The sequence below is a fragment of the Tachysurus vachellii genome, chromosome 7 (genome assembly GCF_030014155.1).
Source record: "Tachysurus vachellii isolate PV-2020 chromosome 7, HZAU_Pvac_v1, whole genome shotgun sequence".
Taxonomy (NCBI): domain Eukaryota; kingdom Metazoa; phylum Chordata; class Actinopteri; order Siluriformes; family Bagridae; genus Tachysurus; species Tachysurus vachellii.
In genome coordinates, this window is record NC_083466.1 from 21,130,638 (window position 1) to 21,156,657 (window position 26,020).

Here is a 26,020-nt window from a genome sequence, read left to right on the forward strand (position 1 = left end):
CTGACCACAATAAGGTGGCAATCCCTCAGTGGGGAAACTGAAAAATAAAAATGTAATAAAACAAAATAAAATATCCTTAACATAACATTTATCTTAGCTGGATGGTCTAATTCTCAAAAACATTTAACCTAAAGTAAGACTTAACACACTATAACTATAATATTTACAAAACTGAAAGGTTGTCTTATGAATAATAAAAAAAAAAAAAAAGTTAAAGCAAATGGGCTATAGAACAGATCATATTGTTTTTTTTTATATTTTTAATTGTATAGTAAATGAACAGCTCTCTTCTCTCCAATACACTCTACAACAGTCTCCTATTTCCCTTTGCAAAAACTTTCACAAATTCATCCACGTCCATGTTATTTGTTATGGACTTCTCATGGGCCAAGATCACCAAATTCTGCTTTCTTTTGTGTGACATGGTGCAACGATGGGGGTTAGAACCTGTGAAAATGTGGAGAAGGAACTCTCACAGGCTGCTGAAGACACACCAATTACCAGGGCTGTTACAATTTATGTAATTCAGGAAAGGCTTCCTTGTACTCTTGCAGGTGTTTACACACAGAGGACAGGTCTGCTTCATTTGGACATTTTTGGAGCAACATCTGTTTTGTCACAAGGATTTCATTTTTCAGACTTGGATTGTCTGCCACTGTGCCAACCAGCACAGTCAGAGGCTGCAACTGAGTTGAATCTAGAAATGCACTAGATTTGAGTGCAAGACTAGATATGGCTTTCATCAGGTCAACATTCCTCTGTGAAAATCTTGTCTCCATTTCTAAAATGGCCCTGTCAAGGATGCTGAGCAGAGATCTTATCAGAGACTGATAGGGATTAAGGGAAGGATTATCAAAGTCTGTATGGCCCACAGTTGAGAGCACAACACTTTGACTGAGGTGTTTGACCAAAACTCATTCACACAGAGAAACTTATGTAGCGATTTTGGCTCGCAAAGCAAGGTAAATATTTATAAGTAATTATAATGTGTTATAGTGACTCCTAAATATTTTAACCTAAGTTGAAATTGACGGTAATGGAATTAACGTTACACTTACAGTATTTGGTCTGTTCATCCGGTGAACAGGCCGTGTAACCTTTATTAATTTAACTTTATTTAATATTAATAAATTTATTAATTTATAAATTCTACTTTATACCGTAATTTTAATTAAATTAACTTAATAGAGCATGTAGTTCAGACCAGATGTTGCAGGTACCTTACGTTTGTGAGCGATACTCAGAGACAATCACTTGTGGAACAAAAATATGGCGTTTAATGAATGAGACAAACAACATAAAACTAACTACACAAACAAAAAGAAGTAGAGAAAACAAAAATGAAAATAAAATACACAAAATAAATTGAAATTGGGGAAAGGGAGGAAGAGACTGGAAAAGAAGAAATTAGAAAGGAAGGAAAGGTATAAAGCTTAGACTCAAAAATTAATCACACCCTGACTGGGAAATCGTCACAGAAACTTAAATTTACCTTACGATTCAATGCGAGATTCCTACATGAAATAAGCATCTAAATTGATTGGTAGAGGAAACGGTTACTGCATTGGCTTGCGGCACAAGAGTCTGGATGAAACGGAGAAAATCTCAGTCAGGATGGGGTCAGACGTTTTTCCTGAGGATGGTTCTGGGAAGTGGAGCTTGCCGGAAGTTCTCTGAAGGAAGATGGAGTTGTCTCTAAGCTGTTCCGACAATCTGACCACGGATTGGTGGTTTGTGTGACAATTTAAAGGTCCCGAACTCCACCCATCTTTGGGGAGATGGCCAATACTACGACCCGGATTTCGGATTGAAAAACTTTGTTTCAGGTGTTTGTGGGCGTGGTTTAGCTATCAACTTTTTAGATGACTTTAAAGTTTTTATCCAAGGTGTATTAAGATGGTATAGCGCCTTTCATGCTCAAATAAAATACACCATTGATTGAAAAATGAGTAGTAACTGATAATTTTGTGGTCATTTGGATACTAAACATGAAGGGGAATGACGGTATAAAGGCAGCGGTACATTATATACACGGATCAGTAATCAAAGTGTAACTGATGTTACTACGATATTGTGTTCTGATAAAGGAGAAAGAGACAAAAATGAAACACAAAAGAAAACAAAAAGCATTTGCATTAGGGAAGTGAAAACAGATAATTTTGTATACATTCTGACATCAAACCTTAAAAGGACATACAGCATTAGAACAGGTACACATTAACATGCCAGGGTCGGTAAGTATAACTGATGTTAATACAGTGTTGTGTTCTGATACCTAAATAAAATACACCCTTTTCAGGAAAGTAAGGAGCAAGTCATTTTAAGTCAGGCAAGCCTTAACAGAAGAAGCACATTACAACAGGGTTATAAGAATAAGAATCTTAGAGTATCTTATCTACTTGTTTTATTAGTAAAAGGAATGTCCCATTGTGTTGTGTGTGTGTGCGTGTGTATGAGTTTGCAGGGGAGTGCGTTTGTGTGTGTGTGTGTGTGTGTGTGCGCGCGTGTGTGTGTCTGGTTGAGGTCCCTATGAGTTCAATCAAGCCACGTTCACACTGCAAGTCTTAATGCTCAATTCGGATATTTTGCTCAGATCTGATTTTTTTTGTTTGGCTGTTCACATTACCTTTTAAAATGTGACCTGTATCAGATACCAGTGTGAACTGTTTGCTGTTTCAAACTGACCCGCATGCGCAAACGAACAATAACAATGACGTCACACGTAGCACGCCGTTGCGCTAAAAAGTTGGCGAGGTTATGGAGGAAGTATTGTATCATCTGGTGCAAGCAAACATATCATGTAATGCTATAATGTGATGTATTCAATGCAAACATTATGAGCTGGTTCACGTAACCACTTTATATAACACTCTTAACACACACGTTACCAGTCACGTTTGTGTCACGTTTTCGCCGGCGCATAATTGTGACGAATGTCGATGTAGATTGACGTAAAAGTCGCATCAAATCCGCCTTGGCTGTTCACACTGCGGCCACATTGGAAAAAATCAGATTTGGGTCTGATTCAGGACCATATATGGAAGTGGCCCAGATCTGATTTGAAAAAATCAGATCTGGGCCAGATTTGAGTGTTCACACTACTCCTGAAGAAGTCTGACCTGGTCACTTGACCCCAAAAAAATCGGATTTGGGCCACTTTTACCTGCAGTGAGAACGTGGCCTCAGAGAAACATCGTGGTCTTATCTGGTCTTTGTGTAGGATCCCAGACCTCCTGGAGCCAGGTGTGTGTGACACTGTGGAATGTGGCCCTCAATAAAATCGTAAAACTGGGTTGCTCATTGGTTGATTGAAGAGTAGATGCCGAAGTTTAGGGTGCCTAGGATATGAAATCTAAATGACTTGTACCAGACGCTACACTTAACAGCACTGCCCACACTCTTGACATAGTAATGGTTTTTTCAAGTTGTTTTTTACCAACCAACAGGGAGTCAACAGTTCCCCCTGTCACCTCTCTGCTTTTGTGCTGAGTCCATACAGTAGAAGCATGCACATGGTTGTGGCTGGACATGCCTCTGTAGCCCCTTGTCTTGATCAAGGGCTGTTTTCCAGTTGTTAAAACCAGTTAAAGTAAAAATAACATCCCTCTCATTAACAATGCTGCCATATTTCCGACAGGGGAAACAGAAGCAGGCATCTCGCTCAACAGAGTATTCTAGCCATGGTCGTGTGAGTGTCCAAAGTGTCTGGGAGCTGTTGATAAGATTCTGTAGATAAGATTCTGGAATAACTGTAGTTTTCTTCTGCACCTACTGGAACATCCAGACTGTTCAGCATTACAATTATCTTTATATTATTTTAAAAAATATTTATTAATCCTGTGCAATAAGAGTAGACAAATGATTGCTTCATGACCTGATGCATGTGGTGGAGAGTCTGCCCCAGGTGGAGGAGGTTAAGTATCTCTGGGTGATATTGACCATTGGCTTTGTTCAGCATCTGCAGTGATTTGGACACTGTACCAGACTGTGGTAGGGGTAAAAGGTCATAAGCCATAAGACAAAGATACCAATTGATCAGTTAATCTTTGTTCTCACCCTGACATGGGTCATGAAATTTGGGTAATCAACAAAATTTGGGAAAGAACAAGATTGAAAACACCAGGCACATGGTGTCAAGTGCAATAATAGAAAATAGCACACAAAACCCAGTTAAACAATAAAATAATCAAACACACACACACAATTATTTTACGTTTGCATCAATGTGCTGACTTTTACACCATGGATGATCTTCATGCTATTTTTATTTCTTCAGTACTCAGCATCAGTTCTGAGATACATAGAGATTTGGGAGTATAAAGATTTTTACACAACGGCGCCACCTGGTGGACAAACACAAACTGAATTATCGGCTGCATTCAGTTATACTGTGTTAAATGGACACAACATGGAAAGGACACAACATGGAAAGGACACAACATGGAAAGGACACAACATGGAAAGGACACAACATGGAACAAAATCAAGGGCTAGAATTACAGTGTTCAGGTGTGTAGCTAGGTAATTATGTTGGCTTTGTAGAAGCCAACATTCTGTTTTCCTATTTAAGCTTAGACAAAAATTTATCAAGAGTACCTCCTCCTAGGGCTTTTGAGCCACATGCACAAAATTCGGATATGTTGTAGAACCTGGTCTGAAGTTTGTTGCTTTTACTTTTCTAAGCGATCCGAGTACCGGTACTTCCGGTACCGGGTCTCAAATTGGCCTTTTTTCCCATAGACTCCCATTATAAAATTTGGAGGTTTAAAACTCGGCAAGCTTTCAAAATATCTACACCAAACTTGGCCAACTCCTTTAGGGTGATACTCTGAACAAAGTTTTAAATTGGTGTACCGACTGGCCTTTCGGTTGTCCCACAGCACCGCTCCCAAAATATGCAAAATCAAAAATTAGCAGAGCATGGGCATGTCATATATCAAAACACTCAGCCCAATGTGGGGAACTTCCTCAAGAGTATTCGGATGATAGCGGAATGGTTGCCAGATACGACACACAGAAAGGCAGACCGGCTACACTAATAGAGAAATAAAGTCTATGACCAGAGCAGTTCTAACTAGATTTGTAAAGTTCGTCGCGACAAACTTTGATGTTGGCTTTCACAAAGCAAGTATTCACAAAGGCCGGTGTTTTTTGGAGGCGAGTGGAAATAAGGATCAGTGTTACGTTTGGAGGCAAGTGGACAAGCTAGGGTGCCAAAACATTTGGAGGCAAGTGGAGACGAGCATGTGACATCATCCATGCCAACTTCCTCCTGAGGAAGTTCCCCACATTGGGCTAATTGTTTTGATATGTCACTTATCCATGTTGTGCTAATTTTTGATTTTCACGTGACATCACGTGATGTCACGTGACGTCATCAGAATACACGTGAGGAAGTTCCCCTTATTGTTCTGAGTGTTTTGATACAACGTGGCACTGCATTCCCCCAGTTAGAAATAAAACTTCTGCAGCAGGTAAAACACTTCCAAGTTACATTCTAACAAAAAACAAAACAAAAAAAAAACAAAACAGCATTTTATTGTACATATACATATATTCCTATATTTTAACTAACATGAAACCATTATTTAACAATAACCATTTTTTTCCACATTATATTATATTTATATACATATATTCCTCTAAAGACTCAGCTTCAGTGTGGAAAGGTCTGAAAGCCATCACCAACTACACAACACCATCCCCCAGCACTGTGGTGAATCAACAACTGGCAAACGACCTGAACGAATTCTACTGCAGGTTTGAAAAAGCCCAATTCACACCTCCTGTAACCCCTGAATCCAACACACCTAAAATTCAGTTCAGTAAAGATGATGTGTCTTCAAAAAGAACAAAAGAAGAAAGGCACCAGGCCCAGACAGTGTTTCACCAGCCTGTCTGAAAGCCTGTGCTGATCAACTGGCCCCATCTTTACACGGATATTCAACACATCACTGGAGCTGTGTGAAGTCCCCTCATGCTTCAAAAGCTCCATCATTCCCATCCCAAAGAAATCCAAAATTACCTGACTTAATGACTACAGACCTGTGGCTCTAACATCTGTGGTCATGAAATCATTTGAAAGATGTGAAAGGTTTTGGCTTATCTGAAGGACATCACTGGACCCTCACTGGACCCTCTGCAGTTTGCCTACAGAGCAAACAGGTCTGTGAATGATGCAGTCAATATGGGACTGCATTATGTTCTGCAGCATCTGGACAGACCAGGGACTTATGTGAGGATCCTGTTTGTGGACTTCAGCTCTGCTTTTAACACCATCATCCCATCACTCCTCCAGCCCAAATTAACCCAGCTCTCTCCGTGCCCTCCTCTGTCTGTCAGTGGATCACCTTTCTGACAGACAGGCAGAAGCTAGTGCGACTGGGAAAACTCAAATCCAGCACCCGCACCATCAGCACTGGCGCTCCTCAGGGTTGTGTCCTCTCCCCACTGCTCTTCTCTCTGTACACAAACGGCCTCTAATGACCCCTCTGTCAAGCTCCTGAAGTTTGCAGACGACACCACACTGATCGGCCTCATCCAGGACGGTGACGAGTCTGCCTACAGATTGGAGGTTGAACGGCTGGCTGTCTGGTGCAGTCTTAACAACCTGGAGCTGAACACACTCAAGACAGTGGAGATGATCGTGGACTTCAGGAGAAACCCCCCTGCTCTCCCCCCCACTCACCATCATGGACAGCATTGTTACAGCAGTGGAGTCATTCAGATTCCTGGGAACCACAATCTCCCAGGACCTGAAGTGGAACATTCACATTGACTCCATTGTGAAAAAGGCCCAGCAGAGGTTGTACTTCCTTCCTCAGCTGAGGAAGTTCAACCTGCCACAGGATCTGCTGAAACAGTTCTACACTGCAATCATTGAATCCATCCTCTGCACCTCAATTACTGTTTGGTTCAGCTCAGCCACCCAATCTGACCTCAGAAGACTACAGAGGGTAGTCTGGACTGCTGAGCGAATCATTGGCACAACTCTCCCCACTCTCCAAGATCTGTACTTCTCCAGAGTGAGCAAAAGGGCAAAGAAAATCACTCTGGACCCCTCACATACAGCACACTCACTCTTCGAACTGTTGCCATCTGGTCGACGCTACAGAGCCCTGAGCACCAGAACGACCAGACATAGGAACAGTTTCTTCCATCAGGCAATCCATCTGATGAACACTTAACATACACAGAACAAACCCTATTCTTACATTGTTTACACATACTTATTTATATTTCAATTTGCACATTTATATTTCAATTTGCACATTTTTCCACTGTACATACAACTGCCTTTTTTATTCACTGTACATACAACTGCCTTTATTATCCACTGTACATACAACTGTCTTTATTATATGTGTTTCTTATCATTGCCATTCTGTTTACACTGTGGAGCTCCTGTACTAGAACACATTCCTCGTATGTGAAAACATACTTGGCAATAAAGACCTTTCTGATTCTGATTCTGATTCTATAAACAGGAGCACTTAAACACCAACTTTGCTCTGCTCAGGTCTCATACAGACTGAAGCAAGAGTGTGCAGAGCTGACGTCACAAATGAAACGCCCACAAAACTCAAAGAAATAAAATAACTTTATTGGTTTCTTTTCCCCTTTTATTCTTTATCCTTCACTTAAACCTAGACTACGTCTGATCGTCCTTTAGGAAAGCTGACTTTATAATTTAAGACTAAGGAAAGTCTGAGACTATTTTAAACCATGTCTGAGAAATGCTTTTTCAGTAAATCCAGTTTAAATGTGCATTTAATTCTAAGATTAGTGTTAATCCCTGTCTGGGAAACCACCCCTATACGTTTAAACTGTTTACAGAGTTTACATTTAAATAAAATTAAAATAAATAAACAGATGATTACATCAAGATGAAAAAAGTTTAAAATGTTATAGAATTTAAAGCAGATATTTATTCAGTAACATCAGAGATGATCAGTGGTGCTGAATTTCTACCATCTGCTTTGTATCGAGGACTGAAATATGGATAGAGTTTCTCAGTGAAAGACTGACCAGTGAAAGAGTAGATATGAGATCTGGGCTTCACATCATAGAAGGAGACCAGACCCTCCTCATAATCCACAAACACCCCCACAACCTCCACCTCTCTCAGTGTGAGGGGAACAGGGGGATCAGCATAAGCCTCAAACTGATTTTCATTCTTCAATCCCACAGTCCAGAATCCATCCTGAGGACACCGTGTAATCCACCACTCCCTGTCAATGCTCTCTTTCACAACTCCTAATGCCCACTCAATTTTCCCTTTGACCTGCACCTCATAATAAATTCTCCCTGAGGAGAAACTCTGATTTCCCAGAACACAGGGAAATTTAAGCCTCTGTGGTGTATCAGGGAGATCCTGTGGTGTGTCTCCAAGTGTCACTTGTTTTCTATCATCAGACAGGATGAGTTGAGGATGAGCTGTATCAGGATCCAGAGTCACATCCACTGAGAGAAACACACATCATTTTCACACAACAAAAATAATTATTAATTCAGAGAAACAATGTGCCTGTAATGCTGCTTTTTGATCACATTACTGATAAATCACACACAGGAAAGACTCTAATTTCACAACATTAAAGTTAAAATAGTTCTTACCTCTAAACATCTTCTTCTTTAGAAGTTCTTATGAACACAACAATAAAATAATTAATATATAAACATGTCTACTGCAGACCAAAAATACAAACCAATAAAGTAGAACTATATTTAAAAGACCAAGGGCCATACAGTGTAACAGCCTCCCAGTTACCTTTATGATTTAATTCAATTATATAATCATTACATAATTTAAAAGCACAGAGTTTATTCTTACCTGCATATTGCTTCTCCTGTTGATGTTCTGAGGCTAAAACAGATAAAAAGGTTTTGAGTGTTTTGTGTAAATGTTACACAAATAAAACTAAAAAATAGATTCAGCAGTGTAATGTAGTGATAAGGTGAATAGACAACACAATATAATGTTAAATCATGTTATAAAGGTGTTGGGAATTCTGGTTTAAAGTTTTGTTTATTTTATTACAAAATTACTTATTTTATTATTTATTTGAATGATTTAGTATACTATTAGGTTTTGGTGACTCTGATTTCACTCCATAAGCCTCCTTAGTGTTTACTTCCTGTAGGACAGATCTGGACACATGACCTGAGCTGCTTAGAAATTGTCAGCATTCGGTGTGAAAATGTAGTGTCACTGATGTGTTTCAATCTCTAATCTTGTAAGGTGCAATGACAATGAATGTGTTGCCCCCTTGGACAATGACGACCACACGGTTTTGATTTTCTCTGTAGATTTATTTGTCCCGTTCGTTATTTTATTATTTTCTGCCACAGATTCGGGGTCAGAACACACTTTCATGTTACAACATCCGCATACATACACTGTTTTTTCTTCTCTTTTTTTCTACACTCTCGTTTTTTTTTGTGTCTACCGCGCCACAACCAGTATGGGTTCACTATATATATTTTTTTAACAAAATTGTCTAACAATAAACATACATGAACAAGTATAAACAAATTAAATAATTATCTGAGTTATTTGAGCTATTTGAGGTCACTACAAATCCATTCATTTCTGAAAAAGATAGAAATATTACCTTTCTTGTAGCCAAAAAACACAGTTAGTATCAGTCCAACAAGAAAAAGACATGCTATGGCTGAAATGCTGACAGCCCACTTCCAAACACCAAAGACTCCACCTGAAATGAAAATAATGTCTCTAGGTTATTTTTAAGAAACTTTACAATAGTTATTTAATAACTAAAAACACACTCTTACAGAAAGAACTGCAGCCAAATCACCAACAGATGTCATAAAAAGCAAAAAAAAAAAAAAACTGCAGTAATGATTACAGTAGAATGTTACAATCTAAATCTAAATGTTTTATTTGTAGTTACTTACTACTGATGATAATTTCTGTCTCCATCATGTGATGTTTTTGCTGAAATCTGCAGTAAAACCTGTTAGAGTCGCTATAATCATAAACAGTGATGCGGCTTTTCACACTGAAGAGCTCAGTGTCTCTGTGTATCTGTGTATCTTCAGCAGTCAGAGTGACTCCTTCTCTGTCCAGCCACAGAACATCAGGTTCAGGTTTCCAGCCTCTGGACTCACACACTAGATTAATCCCTCCTGAGTTACCATAACTCTCCATCATTATCACTGGGTGGCTTCCTAGAACTGCAGGCAATAAACAACAGTAATTGTTTACAGTAGAGTGTAAACATATTAAAATGTTAATTAGAAGATGAAATAAAAATTTAATTAATAATCATTTATACAAATTTATTATAAAACCATACCCCAGACTGTGATACCATGCGGCATTAGTACAGAATATTCTATTCTTCAAAGATGTATAAATTATTTTTAATGACAATACTGCTATATGAAAAGCCATTTAGAAATCTGCCTGAAATTGGAAAATGGACATGTTTTGTGTCAAAAGTTAAATAAATAAATGCTGATCCTAATACTACAGTCAGATAATAAAATGGAAAGAATGAATAAATTGAGAAAGATGCAGATGATTTCTATCTTGATCTTTCCTGCATCTTTCCACTTATCCCAATACATCTAATCAGCTACAGTCGTATTCAAAAGTTTAGGAACCCCTGACAATTTCCTTAATTTTCATTTAGAAATATTTGGGTGTTTGGATCAGCAATTTCATTTTGATCTATCAAATAACTGAAGGACACAGTAATATTTCAGTAGTGAAATGAGGTTTATTGGATTAACAGAAAATGTGCAACATGCATCAGAATGAAATTAGATAGGTGCATAAATTTTGGCACCCCAACAGAAAAATTACATCAATATTTAGTAGAGCCTCCTTTAGCAGAAATATCAGCCTCTAGATGCTTCCTATAGCCTGTAATGAGTGTCTGGATTCTGGACGAATGTATTTTGGAACATTCTTACTTACAAAACATCTCCAGTTCAGTTAGGATTGATGGTTGCCGAGCATGGACAGCCCACTTCAAATCACCCCACAGATGTTCAATGACATTCAGGTCTGGGGACTGGGATGGCCATTCCAGAACATTGTACTTTTTCCTCTGCATAAATGCCCGAGTAGATTTTGAGCAGTGTTTTGGGTCGTCTTATTGAAATATCCAGCCCCGGCGTAACTTCAACTTTGTGACTGATTCCTCAACATTATTCTCAAGAATCTGCTGATATCAACTTTAACCAGATTCCCAGTACCGGCACTGGCCACACAGCCCAACAGCATGATGGAACCTCCACCAAATTTTACTAGGTGAAGTGTTTTTCTTGGAATGCTGTGTTCTTTTGCTGCCATGCATAACGCCCCTTGTTATGACCAAATAACTTTCTTTTTTTTCTTTGTTGATTTATTTATTTAAAAGAGGACAATGTACATTAATTAACATTACAATAATGTAAATATACCCGAGTTAGCTCATAGACAGGGAAAAGAACACTTTCTATTTTTAAGTTTAATTGTCACTGCAAATTCATTAATTTTTTTGTTTGTAAGCATTCAATAAATTTCTGACTAATTATTTCTGACTAATTGTTGTCCAATAATAGAGTGTCCCAGTTCAAATTTCTTATTGCTGTATGAAATTCTTCCTGTTTACTCCTTGGAATGCCGATGAACTCCTTTTTTCCGGAATAAGCTACAAATCGCTTTCTGGTTAATTTTCTTGTTATCAGCACCATGTTGTGATCCGACAGTCCAGTTAACATATTGTACGATTTTGTGATCCGTTCCGGATGATTGGTGAATATTAAGTCAATTAAGGTGCTACAATTGTTTGTGATCTGTGTCGGTCCTTTAACCATCTGGACAACATTAAATCCATCCATAATTTGCTGCACACTTCCTCCAGCTCTTCCGGGGGAATACCGAGGCGTTCCCAGGCCAGCCGAGAGACATAGTCCCTCCAGCGTGCCCTAGGTCTTCTACGGGGCCTCCTCCCGGTTGGACATGCCCGGAACACCTCCCCAGGGAGGCGTCCAGGAGGCATCCGGAACAGATGCCTGAGCCACCTCAGCTGACTCCTCTCGATGTGGAGGAGCAGCGGCTCTACTCTGAGCTCCTCTCTAAGGGAGCGCCTAGACACCCTGCGGAGGAAACTCATTTCGGCCGCCTGTATCTGGGATCTTGTCCTTTCGGTCATGACTCAAAGCTCATGACCATAGGTGAGGGTAGGAATGTAGATCCTGTGGTCCCCAAACCGGACTCCCTCCAGCCCCCGACTGCGCCTAGAAATCCTGTGCATATAAATAACGAACAGGACCGGTGACAAAGGGCAGCCATGCCGGAGTCCAACATACACCGAGAACAAGTCTGACTTACTGCCGGTAATGCGAACCAAACTCCTGGTCTGGTCATATAGGGATCGGACAGCCCTTAGCAGAGGGCCCCAGACCCCATACTCCCAGAGCACCCCCCACAGGTCACCACGAGGGACACAGTCGAGTGCCTTCTCCAGATCCACAAAGCACATGTGGACTGGTTGGGCAAACTAACATGAACCCTCCAGCAACCTGGCAAGGGTATAGAAATGGTCCAGTGTTCCACGACCGGGACGAAACATGCATTGTTCCTCCTGGATCCGAGGTTCGACTATCGGCCGAATTCTCCTCTCCAGTACCCTGGCATAGACTTTTCCGGGGAGGCTGAGGAGTGTGATCCCCTGTAGTTGGAACACACCCTCCAGTCCCCCTTCTTAAACAGAGGGACCACCACCCCAGTCTACCAGTCCAGAGGCACTGTCCCCACCCACCACAAGATGTTGCAGAGGCGTGTCAACCTCTGGTGCCTTGCCACTGAGGAGCTTCTCAACTACCTCTGTGACCTCAGCTGTGGGGATCGACGAATCCACAACTGAGCCCTCGGCCTCTGCTTCCTCAGTGGAAGACATGTCGGTGGGGTTGAGGAGAACCTCGAAGTACTCCTTCCACCATCCGAGGATGTCCCCAGTCGAAGTCAGCAGATTCCCACTCCCACTGTAAACAGTGTGCGCAGGGCACTGCTTCCCCCTCCTGAGGCGCCGGACGGTTTGCCAGAATTTCTTCGAGGCTGACCGATAGTCCTTCTCCATGGCCTCACCAAACTCCTCCCAGACCCGAGTTTTTGCCTCCGCAACCACCCGGGCTGAAGTTCACTTGGCCCTCCGGTACCTGTCAGCTGCCTCCGGAGTCCCCCGAGCCAACCAGGCTTGATAGGAGTCCTTCTTCTGCCGGAGGTGGGAGTTGAAGATCTCTCTGACCGGAGACTCTGCCAAAGGTTCCCAGCAGACACTCACAGTACATTTGTGTCTGCCAAGTCTGTCCAACTTCCTCCCCCGCCATCGGATCCAACTCACCACCAGGTGGTGATCAGTTGACAGCTCCGCCCCTCTCTTTACCCGAGTGTCCAAGACATATGGCCGGAGGTCAGATGAAACGACCACAAAGTCGATCATCGACCTCCGACCTAGGGTTTCCTGGTGCCATGTGTACTGATGTACACCCTTATGTTTGAACATGGTGTTCATTATGGACAAACTTTTACTAGCACAGAAGTCCAATAACAGAACACCACTCGGGTTCAGGTCTGGAGGGCCGTTCCTCCCAATTACGCCCCTCCAGGTGCCACTGTCGCTGCCCACATGAGCATTGAAGTTCCCCAGTAGAACGATGGAGTCCCCGGTCGCAGCACTTTCAAGCACCCCCCCAGAGACGCCAAGAAGGTCGGGTACTCTACACTGCAATTTGGCCCATAAGCACAAATAACAGTGAGAGACCTATCCCTGACCCGAAGGCACAGGGAAACAACTCTCTCGTTCACCGGGGTGAGCTGCAACACATGGCTGCTGAGCTGGAGGGCTATGATCAAGCCCACACCAGCCCACTGCCTTTCACTGCGAGCAACTCCAGAGTAGTAGAGAGTCCAGCCTCTCTCGAGGAGTTGGGTTCCAGAGCTATAGACTATCTAGACTATCGCTAGTCGGTATCTCTCAACCTCCCGCACCAACTCAGGCTCCTTCCCCCTTAACGAGGCACCCACCTTCGACTGCCACCCAATCCACATTGCACCAGCCCCTTACTTGTTGAGGTTTTGATCAAACCGACCATCGAAAATACCCTCTCTAATGAATATGTTTTTTTTCATTGGTTGTTGCGTTAAATCTTACCTAGATAGTGCAATTTTCTGATTGGCTATTGTGTAGCCTCTTTTTTTTTGATTGGCTGATAAGTGTCAGGCTCGCCTATGGCCCGGTTACATAGAGACAGCGGTGCGGACTGATGCATTTTGGGCGCTGTGGCATATTAAATATATGAGAAATAGTCAAAAAGTTTTTCTGCTTGAGAAATACAATGTGTGGCGGGAGAGCGTGACAAAAGACCCAAATGCGTGTCGGTCACTCTCAATGCGTGACACTTGACAGCCCTGCATTCTAGATCAAATGGGGTTTTCCACTGTATTTCACTGCACTGTATGTTGTCTCTCACATAGATCATTACCCCTCCCCTTTGGCATCCGTTCTATCTCTCCTGAATAAGAAGCGCAGCAGTAGGGGAATTTTTATGCAGACAAGTTTCGGATAGGCAGAAATAATCCAGATTTGATTCAGTCATCATGTGGATAATTTGATCGCTTTTTGATTTTAAGCTTCAGATATTTAGATGTCCGCCAAAGAGACCTTTTGGTTTGATTTTTTGATCCCAGATTAAGCGTGCATTGTTTACAGTGTGAACAAATATCCACTTCCGGTTCATGCGTATTGCTTTATTTACTGTAAAGAGTTTGTGGATTTTAGCGGTGCTCACCATGGCAGCTTCGTGACGACTGCCGCAGCCCACATCCACGGGAGCCGCTCCCGTCTCCGCAGGACGTCCTCCTGGCGAACGACGGCGAAGTCCCGGAACATCCAGAACCAAGCGCCGCACAGAAGCACCACCAAGCTCAGGGCTGACAACGGCAGCTGCTGGTGCACTCTCCGTGGCCACGAACCGCTGTCCCCATGGTGAATCACGGTGAAGCTCCAGCCCACCATCCGCGCAGGAGCCAACACCACCGATCCATCCCAGCCCGAAGCAGGAATTCACGCTAGCCAATGCCGGATCCCCGCAACACCGCCCAGGGGCACCGCCGCCAGAGACGCACAGGAACCACAGGTAGTCATATCAGGGAGGTTTGCTCTGTCTGTTGTATGGCCAGTTGGACCAGGGCACTGGTGGATGTCGCCCAACAAAAGTAGGCAAAGGCATATTATCATGGTATTGTTTGGTATGCAAACTCAAACTTTGTTTCATCACTCCACAGCACCTTATTCCAAAATGAAGCTGGCTTGTCCAAATGTGCGTTTGCATACCTCAAGCAACTCCGTTTGTGGCTTGTGTGCAGAAAAGGCTTCTTTCGCATCACTCTCCCGTACAGCTTCATCTTGTGCAAAGTGCGCTGAATTGTTGAACGATGCACAGTGACACCATCTGCAGCAAGTTGATGTTGTAGGTCTTTGGAAGTGGTCTGTAGGCTATTTTTGACCGTTCTCACCATCATTCGCCTTAGCCTCTCGAATATTTTACACAACCTGCCACTTCTGGCCTTAACGAGAACTGTGCCTGTGGTCGTCCATTTCCTCACTATGTTCCTCACAGTGGACACTGACAGCTTATATCTCTGCGATAACTTTTTGTAGCCTTCCCCTAAACCATAATGTTGAACAATCTTTGTTTTCAGATCATATGAGAGTTGTTTTGAGGCCTCCATGTTGCCACTCTTCAGAGGAGAGTCAAAGAGAACAACAACTTGCCAGTGGCCACCTTAAATACCTTTTCTCATGATTGGATGGACCTGTCTATGAAGTTCAAGGCTTAATGAGCTCACCAAACCAATTGTGTGTTCCAATTAATCAGTGCTAAATAGTTACAGGTATTCATATCAACAAAATGGCAACAATGCCCAAATGTACACCTGTCTGATTTCATTTTGATGCATATTGCACATTTTCTGTTAATCCAATAAACCTCATTTCACTACTGAAATATTACTGTGCCTTCAGTTATTTGATAGCTGATCCAAACACCCAAATATTTATAAATGGAAATCATGGAAATTGTCAGGGGTTCCTAAACTTTTGCATACGACTGTAATTAACAGCCCTTCCTGTAGGGCAGGGGGTCTCTAGGATCAGGGTTTTAAACCTTTGATTCAGACAGTCAGTGAGTGAAATATTATAAACCCCTCTCAAATACATAACAGATTTTACTACAGATTTTAAAACTGGTTTATAAATGCACAAACCATTAATTGTGTTAATTATAACATTCACTATTTGAAGCTTCACTGCAAAAATGGATCTTACCCTCAACAATAACATGAAGAGTGATGTCATCATACCAGGGTTTGTCCTCAATGAGGCACTTATATTTTCCTTCATCAGCGAGTTGGAGAGCTGAGAGTTTGAGTGAAGCGTTGCCTTTCTGTAGCTCCTCTTTAAACAGTGATGTTCTTCCTCTGTAGGACTGCACCTGATCTTCATTTCTGTCTTCATGATTCTTATGGAGATGCACTAATGAAGCCACTTCCTCTATTCTCATCCACTCCACTGTCATGTCCACAGCACTTTTACTGGGTTTGATAAAACAGGGTAGAACCAGATCTTCACCAGCTACAGCAACAAGAGAAGCTTCTGGACCAACCACCTGTAATTGTTCTGTGTTTTCAGAAAAGAAACAGAAACTTAATATCAATATCAATCTAGCTATATATATATATCAAATAGTATAAAAAAACATAATTTTATTTATTATTTTAAGGTCCCGTGTACTACTATATCAATTAAAAACATCTTTCCAAAATCATGTGGCTAAAATAATTTTTATGTTGAGATGTAAAATCAAAATACATCATCTAAAGCCAATCTAACACCAACATTTATAAACATTACAATTAATACATATACTGATGAAACATTAACTGTACTTTAGTGTAGGATGTTCAAAAAGTGGACAAATGCAATGTTTACAAAGTGCAGGTGCAATATAGCAGTCTGGGTTGTGTGTGTTAAAGTAACGCATACAAAAAGAGCAAAGTGGGGTAATTCATTCATGCCCAAGGAGGCAGTTAAGTGACCATAGTGGGTCTGTATTAATGCTGATGAAGCCAGTTGCAGATGGAAATGAGCTGTTTTGTGGTGTGGAGTTTTTGACTTGATTTTTTTAGAACTTGACATTGCTGATAAAGGACATTTAGTCTAGAAAGTTACCTGGTGTTTTCACTATTTTTAACACGTAACGTGAGGTCTTTGGTTGTGTTGTGCATACAGACATACTGCAGTATTAAATCATGCACTTCCTTAAACATCTAATTGCTGATATCAAGTTATTGCTCAGGCTGAGCGAATATTTGTTGTTTATTTTATTACACACATACACACACACAGACAATAACACCCAGACACACACACACACACACACAGACGCAGTGGATGTGTTACCTGATTGAGATTCCATAAAGTAAACAGTCAGGAGCATCAAACGAATAAACATCTTTGAATGACAGATGATTATTTTTCCTTCAGTCTGTTTAACAAGATAAATAATATTATACTAATTACACATTTATCTCATCTGAACACTTAAAATAATAAAATAATTTGATAGTAAATAAAAATAATAAAGTAATTATTTGTTATTTTCTCAGTAAACGCTTAAATAGATCTAAAAGAACGTCTTTGTCTGACAGGTCTGCTCGTACAAACCGGGACGTTTATCGAAGTTTATATCCAGGAGATTTTCAGCAGATTTTCAGCAGAATGAAAGTGCAAATTCACTCCCTGATATTAGATGCTTCAATGAATAACAGAAATACTCCGGTACACAAGGTGGCGCTTGTGTACATTTATGCTTCTGACACACAGAAGGAGAAGAAATATATTATGGACATTTTTGTAGTCGCTGTCGCGTTTGTTATAAAGCTCTTTGTTTTTATAAACCAATGACACCAGGGGCCTGTTTCAGAAAGGAGGTTAAGTGAAAACTCTCAGTATGTTAACACTGAAATGAGGGTTTGTTAAACCTGGGAAAGCAGGTTAAGTTAAGCCCGTTTCTGAAAGAGAGGTAACTTATACTCAAAGTCAGTTACCATAGTAACTTAGAGTTTCTTTCGGTCTCCTCCCCTTTTTTAAAGCGGAAGCGATGTTTAAACACCTCATTCATTGCCCACATTTCAGTTACAGAGAGCATCAAAGGGAATAAAATGTCCTTTTACAGATGATCCTGTTGATGAAGAGTCTGTATTAATTTGTAGGGAGTTACATTTACTTCGGGAGAGGATTTTGAGGCCCAGGGTGGATTTTTGGTCATACCGTTTTTCTTTACAGTCAATAAGATCCATAATCTCATCCATCCTTACATCAGAAACATCAGCCATCGCGGCCGTGTTCTTACATCCGAGCAGATGCTTTGCGTTGCCTTACGTTTCTTTGCAAACGTAGTTTTGTGTATAACATATTAGTAAGGCTAATTAATCATGATATCCACCACCACAAAACAAAAACAAAAAGAAAATGAATAAATACAAAATCACAGCAATTTATATGGTGTTCTTTATTTCCAAAAATAAATATAGTTTCAATTAGGGTTGCAAAATTCTGGGAATTTTCAAGGCTGGAAACTTTCCATGGGAATTAACGGGAATATATAAAAAATAAACTAGGAATTAAAAAAGAAAATGCAGAGTTGCATATAACAAGGAACTTAAATGTAGTTAAATGTAGTAAAAAAAAATCTTGCAGCATAATTTTGTTTAAAACAACAATATTTAATGCATTTTAAGTTGAATTTGTACCCTGCATTCCTCGGTCACTTGCACACAGCACACTGCTTAGTGGAGGGCCAATGAGGAATCAGACTAACAGCATATAAACTCTAAAAAAGCCACTAACATCCTTGTGTCTTCATAGAATTTCTAGATTATTTTCTTTAATCTCATTTTATTTGCTGAAATCACACAAGTACATTATTATAAACTATTATTATATGTGTTTATATAAACACAGTCCTAATAAACTCTATATGTTTAAACTGCTTAAAGAGTTTACATTTATATAAAATTAAAATAAATAAACAGATGATTATATGAAGATGAAAAAAGTCTAAAATGTTATAGAATTTAAAGCAGATATTTATTCAGTAACATCAGAGATGATCAGTGGTGCTAAATTTCTACCATCTACTTTGCATCGAGGACTGAAGTATGGATAGAGTTTCTCAGTGAAAGACTGAGCAGTGAAAGAGTAGATATGAGATCTGGACTACACATCATAAAAGGAGACCAGACCCTCCTTATAATCCACAAACACCCCCACAACCTCCACCTTCTCTCTCAGTGTGAGCAAGAGCCAACAGCAAGAGCCTCATACTGATTCTCATTCCTCAGTCCCACAGTCCAGAATCCATTTTTAGGATTCCGTGCAATCCACCCTTTCCTGTTAATGTTCTCTTTCACGACTCCTAATGTCCACTCAGTTTTCCCTCTCACCCGCACCTCATAATAAAATCTCCCTGTAGAGAAACTCTGCTGTCCCAGAACACAGGGAAATCTAAACCTTTGTGGTGAATCAGGGAGATCCTGTGGTGTGTCTACACGTGTTACTTGTTTTCGATCAACAGACACATTAAGTTGATGATGAGCTGTATCAGGATCCAGAGTCACATCCACTGAGAGAAACACAAACCATTTTCACAAAAACAAAACTAATTATTAATTCACAGAAACAGTGTGTCTCTAAATCCCCTGATATGTAAAAAACTGTTAGAAACAAATATTTTTTAGTTGCTTTTTAAGTCTTTCAAAAGGTGTGTGTATTTGTGTAGGTTGGTGGGGGGTGGGGGTGGTAAATAATGCTTATTCAACACATTTCTGATAGAGTTACACACACACACACACACACACACACACACACACACACACAGTAAAGATTTTACCACATTGAAGTTAAAATAATTCTTACCTCTAAACATCTTCTTTAGAAGTTCTTATGAACACAACAATAAAATAATTAATATATAAATGTCTACTGCAGACCAAAAATACAAACCAATAAAATAGAACTATATTTAAATGACCAAATACGCGTTCCTTAATTCGTTTTCAGTAGATTATTGTTTTTTTTTGCATAAACTAAAATATACAGGATTCTGCCTTCTGCCCCAAAACATTGCCAAATTTAACCATGCGAATTGTCAGTACGAATTTCATACCAGATCGGTTGAGGCCCGAGTTAACAATGACTGCCATCGGCGCCGTTGACCTACAAGGTTCCGGTGGAAATTGGGCTACTGTTGGTGGAAGAAGTAGAGGAGGGTGGAGAGTGCACAGACAGAGAGAGAAGAGGAAAGATAAGAGTGTAGGACTGAGAATAGGAACTCTGAATGTTGGTACTATGACAGGGAAAGGTAGAGAACTGGCTGATATGATGGAGAGAAAGAAGGTGGATATACTGTGTGTACAGGATACCAGGTGGAAGGGAAGCAAGGCTCGTAGTATAGGAGCAGGATTCAAGCTGTTTTATTATGGTGTGGATAGTAAGAGAAATGGGGTAGGTGTGGTCCTGAAGGAGGAGTTTGTGAGGAATGTTTTGGAGGTGAAGAGAGTGTCAGACAGGGTGATGAGTCTGAAGTTAGAGATTGAAGGGGTGATGTTGAATGTTGTTATTGGTTATGCCCCGCAGGTAGGTTGTGAGTTAGAGGAGAAAGAGAGATTCTGGAGTGAATTAGATGAGGTGATGGAGAGTATTCCCACGGGTGAGAGAGTGGTGATAGGAGGGGATTTTAATGGACATGTTGGTGAGGGGAACACAGGTGGCGAGGAGGTGATGGGCAAGTTTGGAGTTAAGGAAAGGAACCTTGAAGGACAGATGGTAGTGGACTTTGCTAAGAGGATGGACATGGCTGTGGTTAATACTTATTTTCAGAAGAGGGAGGAACATAGAGTGACTTACAAGAGTGGAGGTAGGAGAACACAGCTAGACTACATCCTATGTAGAAGAGGCAATCTGAAAGAGATTAGTGACTGTAAAGTGGTAGTGGGAGAGAGTGTAGCCAGACAGCATAGGATGGTGGTGTGTAGGATGACTCTGATGGTCTGTAAGATTAAGAGGTCAAATATAGGGAAGAAGACTAAGTGGTAGAAGCTGAAAAAGGAGGAATGTTGTGAGGAATTTAGACAGAAGTTAGGCCAGGCTCTGGGTGGTCAGGTAGTGCTGCCAGATGACTGGGAAACTACAGCAGAAGTGATCAGGGAGACAGGGAGAAAGGTGCTGGGTGTGTCATCTGGAAGGAGGAAAGAAGATAAGGAGACTTGGTGGTGGAATGAGGAAGTTCAGGATAGTATCCAGAGGAAGAGATTAGTCAAGAAGAAGTGGGACATGGACAAGACTGAAGAGAATAGACAGGAATACATGAAGTTACAGCGCAGAGTGAAGAGGGAGGTGTCTAAGGCCAAGCAGAAGGCATATGATGAGTTGTACACGAGGTTAGACACTAGAGAAGGAGAGAAGGACTTGTACAGGTTAGCTAGACAGAGGGATCGAGATGGGAAGGATGTTCAGCAAGTTAGAATTATTAAGGATAGAGATGGAAGGGTGCTCACAAGTGAGGAGAGTGTACAGAGGAGATGGAAGGAATACTTTGAGGAGCTGATGAATGAGGAAAATGAGAGGGAAAAAAGAGTAGAAGGGGTGAACTCTGTGGAACAGAAAGTAAATAAAATTAGAAAGGATGAAGTCAGGAAGGCTTTGAAGAGGATGAAAAGCTGGTCCTGACGACATCCCGGTAGAGGTCTGGAAGTGTCTAGGAGAGGCAGCAGTGGATTTTTTAACTAGTTTGTTCAACAGGGTTTTAGAGAGTGAGAGGATGCCTGAAGAATGGAGAAGAAGTGTCTTAGTGCCGATCTTTAAGAATAAGGATGACGTGCAGAGTTGCAGCAACTATAGGGGGATAAAGTTGATGAGCCATACAATGTAGTGGAAGCTAGGTTAAGGAAGGTAGTGGAAATTTGTGAGCAGCAGTATGGCTTCATGCCCAGAAAGAGCACAACAGATGCAATTTTTGCATGCAATTTTGAATGTTGGAGAAGTATAGGGATGGTCAGAGGGAGTTGCACTGTGTGTTTGTAGACTTGGAGAAAGCGTATGAAAGGGTGCCAAGAGAAGAGCTGTGGTACTGTATGAGGAAGTCAGGAGTAGCAGAGAAGTATGTCAGAGTGGTGCAGGACATGTATGAGAGGAGCAGGACAGTGGTGAGGTGTGCTGTAGGTCAGACAGAGGAGTTCAAAGTGGACGTGGGACTGCATCAGGGATCGGCTCTGAGCCCCTTCCTGTTTGCTATAGTGATGGACCAGTTGTCAGAGGAGGTCAGACAGGAGTCTCCTTGGACGATGATGTTTGCAGATGACATTGTGATCTATAGTGAGAGCAGGGAACAAGTGGAGGAAAACCTGGAGAGATGGAGGAAGAGGAGAGAAGAGGAATGAAAGTCAGTCGTAGTAAGACTGAGTTCATGTGTGTGAAAGGGAGGGAAGTGGAACAGTAAGATTACAGGATGAAGAGGTGAAGAAGGTACAGGAGTTTAAGTACTTGGGGTCAATAGTCCAGAGTAATGGAGAGAGTGGGAAAGAGGTAAAGAAACGAGTGCAGGCAGGCTGGAATGGGTGGAGAAAGGTGTCAGGAGTTCTGTGTGATAGGAAAATATCAGCGAGAATCAAGGGGAAGGTGTACAGGACAGTGGTGTGACCGGCCATGCTGTATGGTCTTCTATGGTATAGAAGAGACAGGAGGCTGAGCTAGAGGTAGCCGAGCTGAAGATGTTGAGGTTCTCTTTGGGAGTGACAAGATTGGACAGGATTAGGAACGAGTACATCAGAGGGACAGCTCATTTTGGACATTTGGGGGACAAAGTTAGGGAGGCCAGATTAAGATGGTTTGGACATGTTCAGAGGAAGGAGAGTGAGTATATTGGTAGGAGAATGTTGGACATGGAGCTGCCAGGCAGGAGGCAAAGAGGAAGGCCAAAGAGGAGGTATATGGATGTAATTAATGAGGATATGAAGCTAGTGTGTGCAAGTGTTGAGGATGCAGAAGATAGGGATAGGTGGAGAGAGATGATTCGCTGTGGCGACCCCTGAAGGGAAAAGCCGAAAGAAGAAGAAGATTTAGTATACTATTAGGTTTTGGTGACTCTGATTTCACTCCATAAGCCTCCTTAATGTTTACTTCCTGTAAGACAAATCAATCACTAATCTTGTAAGGTGCAATGACAATGAATGCATTTGTTTCTGTTCTAATAGAATCTGTGGATTTAGGAAAATGATAGAAATATTACCTTTCTTGTGGCCAAAAAACACAGTTAGTATCAATCCAACAAGAAAAAGACATGCTACAACTGAAATGCTGGCAGCCCACTTCCAAACACCAAAGACTCCACCTGAAATGAAAATAATGTCTCTAGGTTATGTTTAAGAAACTGTACAATAGTTACAACAGTAGAATGTTACAATCTAAATCTAAATGTTTTATTTGTGGACACTTACTACTGATGATAATCTCTGTCTCCATCATGTGATGATGTTGCTGAAGTCTGCAGTAAAACCTGTTAGAGTCGCTATAATCATAAACAGTGATGTGGCTTTTCACACTGAAGTCCTCAGTGTCTCTGTGTATCTGTGTATCTTCAGCAGTCAGAGTGACTCCTTCTCTGTCCAGCCACAGAACAGCAGGTTCAGGGTTCCAGCCTCTGGACTCACACACTAGATTAATCCCTCCTGATTTATCAAAATTCTCCATCATTATTACAAGGTGGCTTCCCTGAGCTACAGACAATAAACAAAAATAATTGTGTGCAAACATGTTAAAATGTTAATTAGAAGATAAAATAAAAAAGTAATGAATATTAGGTTAATTTGGAGAATATTTTATTCTCCAAAGATGAATAAAATCTTTTTAATGACAATACTGCTATGTGAAAAAAAACTTTCAGAAAATTTCAGTTTTCTGTCCAAAGTGAAATAAATAAATGCTGATCCTGCAAGTACAGTCAGATAATAAAATGGAAAGAATAGAGAAATTGACAAAGATAACTGCAGAAGATGATTTCTGTCCTGATTTCTTCCTGCATGTTTCCTCTTTTCCCAGTACAACTAATCAACTAATTAACAGCCCTTCCTGAAGGTCAGGGGGTCTCTAGGACCTTGGATTAGACAGTCAGTGAGTGAACTCCTACAGATTTTAAAACTGGTTTATGAATGCACAAACCATTAATTATGTTAAGTATAACATTCAGTATTTAAAGTTTCACTGCAGAAGTGGATCTTACCCTCAACAATAGCATGAAGAGTGATGTCATCATACCAGGATTTTTCCTCAATGATGCACTTATATTCTCCTTCATCAGCGAGTCGGAGAGCTGACAGTTTGAGTGAAGCGTTGCCTTTCTGTAGCTCCTCTTTAAACAGTGATGTTCTTCCTCTGTAGGACTGCACCTGATCTCCATTTCTGTCTTCATGATCCCTATAGAGATGCACTAATGACGCCACTTCCTCTATTCTCATCCACTCCACTGTCATGTCCACAGCACTGGTGTTGGGTTTGATAAAACAGGGCAGAACCAGATCTTCACCAGCTACAGCAACAAGAGAAGCTTCTGGACCAATAACCTGTAATTGTTCTGTTTTTTCAGAAAAAAAAAACCAAATACTAATATTAATATTAATATCTATCTATCTAACAGGACAGAGCTTACTTTGACAGGTGAGGTAGTTCTTGTGAGGTAGTTTTTCCTGTTTTAATTTCATTTAATTTGTTGCATTAAGTATTTGTAGCTACAATTTGAAGGAAAGTGTCAACAAATTTATATTTATAAGTTATATTATTTATTATCTTTTAAACATATAAGGTCCCATGTACTACTTATTCATTTAATTTATGTCCATCAAAACATGTTTCCTAAATCATTTGGCTAAAATAGATTTTTATGTTAATAAACTTACGAACATTAAAATTCTATATATATCGAAATCAATATATGCAGGATGAACATCCTCAGATCCACTCTATTTGACTTGTCACCTTCACTTCCAGTCTTTTTACTTAGTTTCCACCTCCAACTTATTTTCCACCATTTACAGTTGAGCAGAGAAGAGATGAATTTATGTTACACTTGTAATATATTTACTTGCCTACGGAAGGCCATGAATTAGAATATTTACGACTTAATTTTCTTGTGATCTCTGCATGTACCGTATTGTTAATATGTTATGGATTGTTAAAACGTTAAGCCTTTATTCGCATAAATAATGTCAATTGTTTTGTATTCCTTTTGTCATGCATTTATTAAAAAATGATCGTTCTGTGTATTGTTCTGTGATGTAAGAACTTGCAGACGCTCGCGTTCCTCTTTCAGCACTATTAAAGCGTCGTATATAAGCCGCTCCTACAATATACGTGCTGTTAGTTTAACTGTGCTTTCAGAAACATCGGCTGAATTAACAGCAGTAGGGTCACTATATTGTCTGCGACGATAAAGATGCAGACAACACAGCCTCCTTCTTAAGTGTCGTACACTTATGTGGTTGTCGTTCGCTTGTGTGGAAGTTGTCAATCACATGAGTCCCTGATCAAAGTATAAGAGCATGAGATCATCCCTGATGCTGCCTTACTGCGCTTTTGGAGCCTCTAGAGCATGTCCTTATGAAGAGATCATAAGAAAATGAAATCGTTATCATGACAAAACAAGAAAGAAAAACTAATCTTTCTAATAAACTAATAATGCATGGCCTCTTAGGACTTTCATATACTATCCTGCACTACAGCTGTGGCCAAAAGTTTTGAGAATGCCACAAATATTAATTTTAAGTCTGCTGTTTCAGTGTTTTTAGATCTTTTTATCAGATGTATAATTACAAGCATTTCATAAGCGTCAAAAGCCTCAAAATATTTTACTGTCTCATGGCAGCCCATTTTTGCATAAAGCAAGGTGCCCC

At 40.6% G+C, this 26,020-nt stretch overlaps 1 protein-coding gene and 1 pseudogene across 1 annotated transcript; both read right to left on the reverse strand.

The window, feature by feature from the left end:
* Nucleotides 1-7,892: 7,892 nt before the first annotated feature.
* Nucleotides 7,893-17,529, reverse strand: LOC132847995 (butyrophilin subfamily 1 member A1-like). Its single transcript, XM_060873497.1, has 7 exons — nucleotides 17,478-17,529; nucleotides 16,344-16,694; nucleotides 9,919-10,197; nucleotides 9,615-9,716; nucleotides 8,834-8,866; nucleotides 8,617-8,643; nucleotides 7,893-8,463 (listed from the first exon to the last, which is right to left on the reverse strand). Exons 1-7 carry the CDS (start codon nucleotides 17,527-17,529, stop codon nucleotides 7,928-7,930), a joined length of 1,380 nt encoding a protein of 459 aa, XP_060729480.1. The 3' UTR covers nucleotides 7,893-7,927.
* A 1,606-nt stretch (nucleotides 17,530-19,135) lies between these two features.
* On the reverse strand, nucleotides 19,136-24,727 carry LOC132849236 (butyrophilin subfamily 2 member A2-like; annotated as a pseudogene).
* Between the last annotated feature and the right edge of the window lie 1,293 nt (nucleotides 24,728-26,020).

What these genes read in the sequence shown, in the direction of transcription:
- LOC132847995 (XM_060873497.1), bottom strand. Translation starts at nt 17,529, where the DNA reads ATGTTTATTCGTTTGATGCTCCTGACTGTTTACTTTATGGAATCTCAA. An exon ending in GTTTTTTGGCTACAAGAAAG is followed by an intron (nt 8,867 to 9,614) that starts GTAATATTTCTA and finishes TATCTGTTTTAG; the next exon opens with CCTCAGAACATCAACAGGAG. An exon ending in AAAGAAGAAGATGTTTAGAG is followed by an intron (nt 8,464 to 8,616) that starts GTAAGAACTATT and finishes TGTTTCTCTCAG; the next exon opens with TGGATGTGACTCTGGATCCT.